This window comes from Tupaia chinensis, unplaced genomic scaffold (assembly GCF_000334495.1).
Source record: "Tupaia chinensis unplaced genomic scaffold, TupChi_1.0 Scaffold142898_2, whole genome shotgun sequence".
In the NCBI taxonomy this organism is placed as follows: Eukaryota; Metazoa; Chordata; class Mammalia; order Scandentia; family Tupaiidae; genus Tupaia; species Tupaia belangeri.
Genome location: NW_006202744.1, coordinates 216,510 through 225,265, shown reverse-complemented (window position 1 = coordinate 225,265; position 8,756 = coordinate 216,510). Strand labels below are relative to the sequence as shown.

The window sequence follows — 8,756 nt, the reverse complement described above, 5'->3', positions numbered from 1 at the left end:
CTGCTGAGCTCAAATGCCAGCTTCAGCCAGCTAAGATCGTGGACATGGGTAACTTGCACACCCGGCATGTACAGGAGGCCTTGTTACACAAACTTAGGTCCTTTGCATGTAGGCCCAGTATTGTGAAGCCCTGCACCACCACAGCTGGCCTAGAACAGCTTTTTATAATACACATCAGCTCACATGTTAAACTGGGGAGTAATGTTGCAATATTATAGAAGGTGGGTTGGTTCATACCTAATTTTCCTCAGTGTTTTCATGTCCTGTGCTACAAAGAAATAAACGGCTGATGGACAAGTAATATAGTTGATTATTTCAAGACAACATCGGTCTGGAAGAATATAGTTCTCAATGACGTCCTGTTACTGTGTGGCACCCTGTTCTTCCTCAGGCTTGGTTCAGCCATGTGTTCCATTCTGACAATGTTATTTTCCAGTTCTCTTAAATCTCTGTACAAAAGGAATATTAGACAATGAGTTAGTTCCATAGATTGGCTCCACCTGCTTTGCTAACATGCAGTCCTGCCTTTTCTGAGGCCTTCCTATTCTTGCTCTCCTTCTGATTCACCAATCACTATTACTAGACTGTCCATGATTTGCTGTCTTTCCCACTGTCTTTCCTAACCTTTGTCCTTAAATCACGTTTTCTGACTTTCCATTCTTACTACAAATTAGAAACTCACACTTAGATTACTGCTGTTATTCTTATTATCAGTTCCTACATCCACTACATAGTAATATTAGGGTAATTTTCCTGGAGTCTCTTTGTACTTTCTCTTGAGCCCCAATTTAAATCTTATATTTTCATCAAACCATTGGAGATTCTAACACATATTCACCTTAAACATTTAAAATGTACACTGTTGCATTTTTCCAATTTCCCTCTCCAGAGAAAGATAATGGTCAAAATATTATATTGGAATAAATTTTGGTATTTACAGAAAGTTTACTATGGTGTAGTCTCTGCCATTGAACAATAACTTACATTTATTGAATGCTTAATACATGTCAGACTTTACAAGAATTACTTTCAGTTCCCCAACAATTTGATGAGGCAAGTGCCATAATTTTCTGCATTTTACAGATGGGGAAAGCAAGGCATGGAAGGTTAAGTCACACAAAATCTAAATCCGGACAGTTCTGAGTCTTAGTTCTCCTCCTGGGATTTTGGGCATGCATGCATACGTGCCTAGCAAGAGTTTAAGCCACTGGGTCCAGGACTTGAACTGCCATCAGCTATGTGGGAATCCAGTGACGCAAACCATTCCATCATCTATTGTACCCTAGTTTTACTCTTTAAGCAAGAGAGAATGGGGTCTGATATGGGGACCCATTCTACATTAAAAAAAAAAAAATTGCTATGGGGTGTATGTGCTCACCAGAGAGAGAAAGAGAGAAAGAAAATGAGAAAGCACATTCCATGGTGGTGGCCATGCTACAATCCCTTTTCCCCTACTCTCGTCTCAGTATTTCAGGCAAGCACCCAGCATGCTTTTTAAACAGCCAGGTCCAGATTTTGAAACATGCAGTCAGTTCTGTCAGATTCAGCCACCTCAACCACTACACCACTGGCTGGCCCCATTCTACATTTGTAATGTTCAGTTATATGTGTATATATACACACTATATATACATATATGTTATATATAATAATATAGTATGTATACATGCATAAATATTAATTTTTAAATGTAAATACATTTAAGAAAATTTTACATTGAGGTTATTATTATTTTACTTCCTTTTTTTTTTTTTTCCTCTTTTGGAGAGGTTTTTGCTATAGGGCACGTGTGCTAGCCAGACAGACACAGAGAGACAGAGACAGGAAGCGAGAAATCACCCCCCAGGGGGGATGGCCATGCCACAATCCCTTCTCTTCCATTCTCCTCTTGGGATCTTGGGCACGCACGCACACACGCCCGGCGTGAGTTTTAAGCCACCGGGTCCGGGACGTAAACTGCGGTCAACTACGTGGGAGTCCAGCGACATAGCCATTACGCCAACTGCTGGTCCCTGATTCAGTGTTCTTAATCATGACCTTGTACTGCTTATAAATTAACAAACCAGTTTTATTTTTTCCATTCCTTAAGAAATGAAATTAAAAATACCTGTCTTTATTAAATGAAAAAAAATGAAAAACTTGGTAATTTATTATATTAAATGAACTAAGATTTCTGTATAACTTATCTTTATTTGTAATTTGGGCTATTTCTTTTTTTCTATGCACTAATTATTTCATGTTGATAACTGAAACTCTAACAATTCAGAGATTTCCTTGTAAGGAAAGATCATGATATATATGTTCTTTTCTGCCTAGAACCCTAAACAGATATATTTAATATATATTGCCCTTGGGTTGATTCCTTTGCAACTTGCAAGGACATAAATAAGTCAAACACAAAAGTTCCCATCAAATTAGGTTAAAATAAATATTACTTTAATTTAAAATTACTATTAATATGGTTTTCTATGAACTGTCCATAGGGCAGCACAAACTTAATGCCTCCAGATTCTAATAGAAATCTGATCCTTCAAGTTTACATTTCCTGTTCAAGATCTAGATTTAGAACTAATGAATAAAGTAAGTATCTAATCCAAGCATACTTTGATCAATGCTTTATCAGTGACAGAGTATCATTTAAATGAGCAGCACTTTGAGAGATTTTGACTTGAATTAAACTGGAAGTCTCACAGTACTGTTTAATTAAAATTTTTTTTTTTCTTTTTGGAGAGGTTTTTGCTATAAGGGCACATGCACTTGCAAGAAAAACAGAGAGACAGAAAGTGAGAAACATCCCCCCCACCCCCCAGTGGGGATGGCCATGCCACAATCTCTTCTCCTCCATTCTCCTCTCAGAATCTTGGGCATGCATGCACATGCGCCCAGTGTGTCTTAAGCCACCGGGTCTGGGACTCAAACCACAGTCGACTACATGAGAGTCCAGCAACATAGCCATTATACTATCTGCTGTTCCTGGTACTGCTTAATTTTTACGTTGTAAGATATTTTGTGTCAGGGACCAGCAGTTGGGATAATGGCTACGTCACTAGATTCCTATGTAGTTGACCGGGGTTCAAGTCCCAGACCCAGCGGTTTAAACTCATGCTGGGTACATGTGTGTGCATGCCCAAGATCCTGAGAGAAGAAGGGATTGTGGCATGGTCATCCCCCATGGGCGGTTCTTTCTTGATTTCTGTTTCTCTGTCTCTTTCTGGCAAGCATACGCTCCCTATAGCAAAAAACAAACAAACAAACAAAAAAAGATATTTTATGCGTGCTTTTCTCTGTTCAAGCCTCAACTTTATTCTCCTTTATGAGAGGCTGAACTCTATATGTACAGCCAAGGTCACAATTCAGATAATCACATTTGTAATATGGGTAATATGTCTTTATATATGAATACCCCTTTTTTATCCATAGGTTTTCTCTCCATATCTGTTATCCGTTATCCTGAGGGAGTATAATATAGCAGTTTTAAGACATGTGTAAAAAATGTCTAAGAGATTTTGTGATGCCCTATAAGCACTGCACATCTGCTGTTTGTATGGCATATTAATGAAAAAGCATAAGGTCATAAACTTATAATGTATTTATGATGAAATCAGTTCCGTAAATTAATATACAATGCTAGTAAACGTTTCAAAACATAAACACCCTATAAGGAATGCAATGCACAGGTTACTTCTTTTAACCGCCTTACTAACAAGTTCTTATTTATTATTGATTATAATGTACTTTGGCATTTGGTTAATGTGCAACATTGCAAATCACATAAAATGTTCAAATCTGCATTTATGGAAGATACTTTTGTCACATATATGCAACACTTATCACCAGATTCCTGACTATTTTAAATTTCAAATAGCCCCAAATAAGATTCAAGTATATAAAACATTAACTATTCGGGTGTTATCTTGTGATTTGATGGGTATGTTCTAGTGAAAATAGATGCTTCACTTTTTGGACAAAAAATGCTGACATTACAAGAGTTATTTTAAAGCCACAATTCTTCAGTTAAGAAAGTGCAAGCCAAACTGAAATTATGATGTTTTGTGCAAAAGGAAAGTCGCTCCTGCCAGGGTTGTGTGTATAGATCCTCTTCTAACATCAAGTCTTTTCAAGTTAGGTCACAACAAAATAATGGGGTCACAGTGATGTTTTCTACTATCATCCAGAAATACCCAAAATGATATAGCTGTGACAGGTTCTAAGGAAACAGGCGCAGAAGAGTTGAAGTGACCTGTACAAAGACACCAATTCTTAGCAGAGCCAGCACTAGGTTGGTGTTTATCTAGAAGACCCTTATCCGTTCTTTCATGTCCATGCTACAGCCTTTTATGTACTAATTTTGACTGTGAAAAGGAAACCTCGTGGTGTGGTGGAACAAGTATCAGTATCTGTTTCCTAAGGGAAGTCCACACACCCAGATTTGGGTTTAGTTAAGAGAGGAACGCCTGCCTTTTTAGAACATTTTGGAGACAACGGAAGACTATACAAACACGTTTTTCTTTGCCGGGTCTCCAAAATCGTACCTTGTGACGTTATAACGAACACAACTATATCCGGGGCTATACAGCTTCATTTTCATCTAATTTCTCAGCCCATGGTGGAGAAAACTGGGCTTCCACTTTCTGGTACCTACATATCACAGGAAAGCACCCCTCTTACTTCTTTGACCATAACGAAAACACCTTATTCTGTTTCTAACTGCCTGCCCTGTCTGCGCATTTTCCCTTGGTAACTTCTACCACGTAGCCTTATACTTCACTGGGAAACTCGCCCCCTCCCCCCTACCCCACCTCTGGGAAGCCTCGTCTTCCTCTTCCTGCTCGCTTTTGTCCCTCCCGGCTTCCGGCTCACAGCCCTGGAGTCCAGGGGCGGGAGGCCGAGGGGGGAAGTGGGGCGGAAACACACTGCGCAGGCGCACCTTTTCGTCACCGCTTTCGGTCTGTTTGGTTGGCCGGTTGCTCTGAGTTTCCAACTCGCGGCAGCTAAAGTGCAGCAACTCTCGCGTTATTTGTTGACGCCAGTGGGCGCAGGCCTCTGCCTGCTTCTGGCGGGCCTTTTTAGCTCTACTTGCAGCCGTCGCCACTCTGTTACCCTGAACCGCCGGGCTAGGGCAGCAGTATGACGTCCGCCTTGGAGAACTACATCAACCGTATCCTTGTGCTGGCCGCCGCGGGCGTTAGAGAAGACCATGGCGGGGCAGGCGTCCACACTGGAGCGGGGCCGGTGGGGCACAAGCAGGGGTCCGGATCCCCGGGCGGTGTGGACGCCCAGCCGCGGTGGGGTTGGGGTGCGAGTGAAGGGAAGGACCTCAGAGAGGCCAGCTCGCGCCGGTGGTCGAGCTCCCCTCTCCGGTGGGTACTAGCCTCTTAATTTTGTCCTGAAACAGAAACGCAGCGCGATGTTTCCGAATGTTTTTGTTTCTGTAAAAATGCCGTATTGATTCAGCTTGACTATTTCTCTAGGGCCTGTACGCAAGTGTGTGAATAAGATGAGCAGTTGCACTAGTGGCAAAGAGGGTTTTCTGCATCTGTGTCCCTGTTTTATTAACAGGCTTTGCTCATTGTTCGAGGGTAGCAGAAAGTTTAAAGGTGTTCCACAAATTCAGTTTCTGCCTGTGTATACGGCTCAAGGTCTCACCTTCATTGACAGAAAAAAAACAACAGTACATTGTACAATGTTCATGAAGGGGACACGGGTTAATGTACCCAGAATCACGATTTAGGGACATTTCTAATAAAAGAGTTACAAGTATTCTAGCTATTTAGAATATATGATCGCATACTGAAAAGTTTGTTTTTCCCGTTTGAAATTCTGTAATCATCATAAAGACAGAATTTAAAAATAAATTAAAAGATGTGGCTGTGTTAAATAGGTGTATCTTAATTCTATCAACTAGAGTAAACTAGTAATTTTAACTGTTTGCTTCTGAGAGTCTGGTTTTCATTTTGCATTTCCTTAGAAATTCTTTCCTTGATTAAATAATCAGGAACTGTTGCTGTTATTACTTCTGATGGGAGAATGATTGTGGTAAATATCAGTTTCATACCTTGCTTTCTTTGAAGCTTTTGGTTGTAAACTTTCATGTATAACTTCTGATTTCTTTTTTTTTGTTGTTGGAGAGGTTTTTGTTACAGAGCGTGTGCACTTGCCAGAAAGAGAGAGACAGAGAGACAGAAAGTGAGAAATCCCCCCCCCCAGGGGAGATGGCCACACCGCAATCCCTTCTCCATTCTCCTCTTGGGATCTTGGGCACACACGCACACGCACCCCTCGTGAGTTTTAAGCCACCAGGTCTGGGACGCAAACCATGGTCGACTACCTGGGAGTCCAGCGACATAGCCATTACGCTAACTGCTGGTCCCTATAACTTCTGATTTCTAATGGCTCAGCACTGTAGTCCACCCGTGTTGCAATTTTCTTATGATTCAGCTCTTCTTTATTTCTTTGCTGTAGATCCATATTTTCTTCACTAATAAACATTGAGTATATGTTACCTGCAAGGCTTTCATAGATTCTGCCTTCAGAGAGCTCTTAGTCTAATCTGCAATTCTCTATCTTAAACTCATTTACCTTCCTCTTCTATTTTTTTTTTCCTTCCCTACTCTATGCTCTAACATTCACCCCTGGAATCATGAGTTTTTGAAATGTATGTGAGTCTTAGAAAATTTTAGAATTTACGCATTACAGATATGGATATTTAAGGCTTGTATGATTTCAATATTCTTTGACTAGTCTTAGGGTTATTTTGAGCCCTGTCTTCTGTAGGGCACATAATTACAATTGACTCCAAATTTATATATATTCTTTGTTTGCCCCTTGAAGTCATTTCTTAGTTGCTAATTTACCTTGTATAACAGATAAAACCTTCCTATGCTGGTAGTTGTATTTGGAATTTGAACTGAGAGTCCCATGATATTTGACTGCTTATTTTGTCATTTACAATTAATACAGTGATTGCTTTCCAAAAAGTTTTAAGATTGGTAAATTTTTTATTTCCTACTTTTTTCCAGTTACTTCAACAGTTTAATCCCCTCATTTCCCCATTTTGCAATTTAGTTTTTGATCCTTTTTATTTTTAATTGTGTAATCTTCACAAAGACAGGATCAAAGAACTGTGATTTTTTTTTTCCAGTAGATCCATGATTAGTGAAAGTGATACACTTTGCCATTTATTAAACGTATGTCATATACACATGTCTGTTACATTATTTAGTATTCTGTGAAGAAGAATTTACCCCTATATTTTAGGTTAGAAAGCAAAGTGAGTTACTTTCTCAGAGTCTCAAGGATAGTGTCACAGCCAAATTGGGATTTAAATTGGATTCAACTCCAACACCAAGGGCATTTACTTTGTTTCCTCCTTAGTCCAAATAGCAAGCCTGAGATATTAGCACCTCACATCGTATTTTGTCAAGTAGGAACAGTTTGAAATGTATTCACGTGCTGCATATTGACATTTCTGTCAAAAGTGGACCATGTTTAAGATGATAATGGACTATGCTAGGTGTGTAGAAGGCTGCTCCATCTAGATTTATGTAAGTGTGCTCTGTGATGTTCACACAATGACAAAAGCACTTATGAGTGCATCCCTCAGAGTGTGTCCATATTGTTAAATGATGCCCCGAAATATTTTAATCTTGACACCTCAAAAAACTCTATTTTTTTTTAACAGATATTTGCAGGGGTTTTTTTGTGTGCAAATTTCAAGTTTCAATTTTCTTTCACTGATACATTAAATACTCCATAGGTTCCTTTTCTTCCAAATTCTGGGTTCTTGATTTCTCTTTATTTCATTCTGATTTTACAAAATTTTGATTTTCAGGACACGAAACAGTTCAGTAGTGAACTTGAAAGATTTTTTAATGAGCCAAAACCAATGAATTGATGTTTCTTCAGAAACTTGAATAGCATCTGAGTTACTGAGTTGTGCTGGGCTCATGTCTTCCTTTTAGTCTAAACCAAGCTTCTTTCATAAAACTTTCCTTGATTATTTTAAATTCTACTTCTAATTTATACAGTCATATCTGTCTTTACCTTACCTGGTTTATATGAAGAATTAAAAATAAATGCATGCGAGACTCATAGAATATGGCACCTAGGGAGTACTTATTACGTGTCAGCTCGAAGTACCAGCAGCGGTTTTTATATATTTGATTAGCTCATTGGAGTTCTTAAAAAATAGCAAATTATATTTGCTTTTTTAATAATATAATTTAGTGGTTCAGTGACTTGGTTCTGGAGCTCACTGTTTGTGATTCAGATCTTGGCTCTGCTATTATTAACCCATGAGGTTTTCTTTTTCTTCTTTGAAATGCAGATGATTTTAGTATTAATTCAAAGATTAGTAGTAGAGATAATGTGTATAGTGTATTTGCCACAGTGCCTAGTGCTGGGATTTAGCTTGCAGTGAGAACTGATGGGATATTGTAGTTGATATACATGGTCCCCTTTATTTATATATATATATATATATATTTTTTTTTTTACCATTTTCCATTAAATCTCCCTTCTTTTAGTCTATATCCCGAGAATGTTAACTCCGGGAGTACATGTGCTTTTATGATGCTTAGAAATGTTTCTACCATGACCAGTAGTTGGTATAATGGCTACGTCGTTGGACTCCCATGTAGTTGACCATGGTACATGTCCCAGACCCAGTTACTTAAACTCACGCCGGGTGTGTGTGCCTGCGTGTCCAAGATCCTGAGAGGAGAATGGAGGAGAAAGGATTACGGCATGGCCATCCC

At 39.2% G+C, this 8,756-nt stretch overlaps 1 protein-coding gene and 1 long non-coding RNA gene across 2 annotated transcripts in view; one reads left to right on the top strand and one right to left on the bottom strand.

Moving 5' to 3' along the window:
* Window positions 1–6: 6 nt before the first annotated feature.
* Window positions 7–4,904, bottom strand: LOC102469689 (uncharacterized). Its single transcript, XR_336750.1, has 3 exons — window positions 4,800–4,904; window positions 4,533–4,638; window positions 7–449 (listed from the first exon to the last, which is right to left on the bottom strand). It is a non-coding gene; the product is annotated as an uncharacterized LOC102469689 (long non-coding RNA).
* A 77-nt stretch (window positions 4,905–4,981) lies between these two features.
* The window catches only part of LSM8 (LSM8 homolog, U6 small nuclear RNA associated), a 26,485-nt gene continuing 22,710 nt past the window's right edge, over window positions 4,982–8,756 (top strand). The window contains exons 1-2 of the mRNA XM_006163754.3: window positions 4,982–5,158; window positions 5,996–6,036. Coding sequence (XP_006163816.1) covers window positions 5,128–5,158; window positions 5,996–6,036 — 72 coding nt within the window. The 5' untranslated portion in view covers window positions 4,982–5,127. The remainder of the gene's footprint in view (window positions 5,159–5,995; window positions 6,037–8,756) is intronic.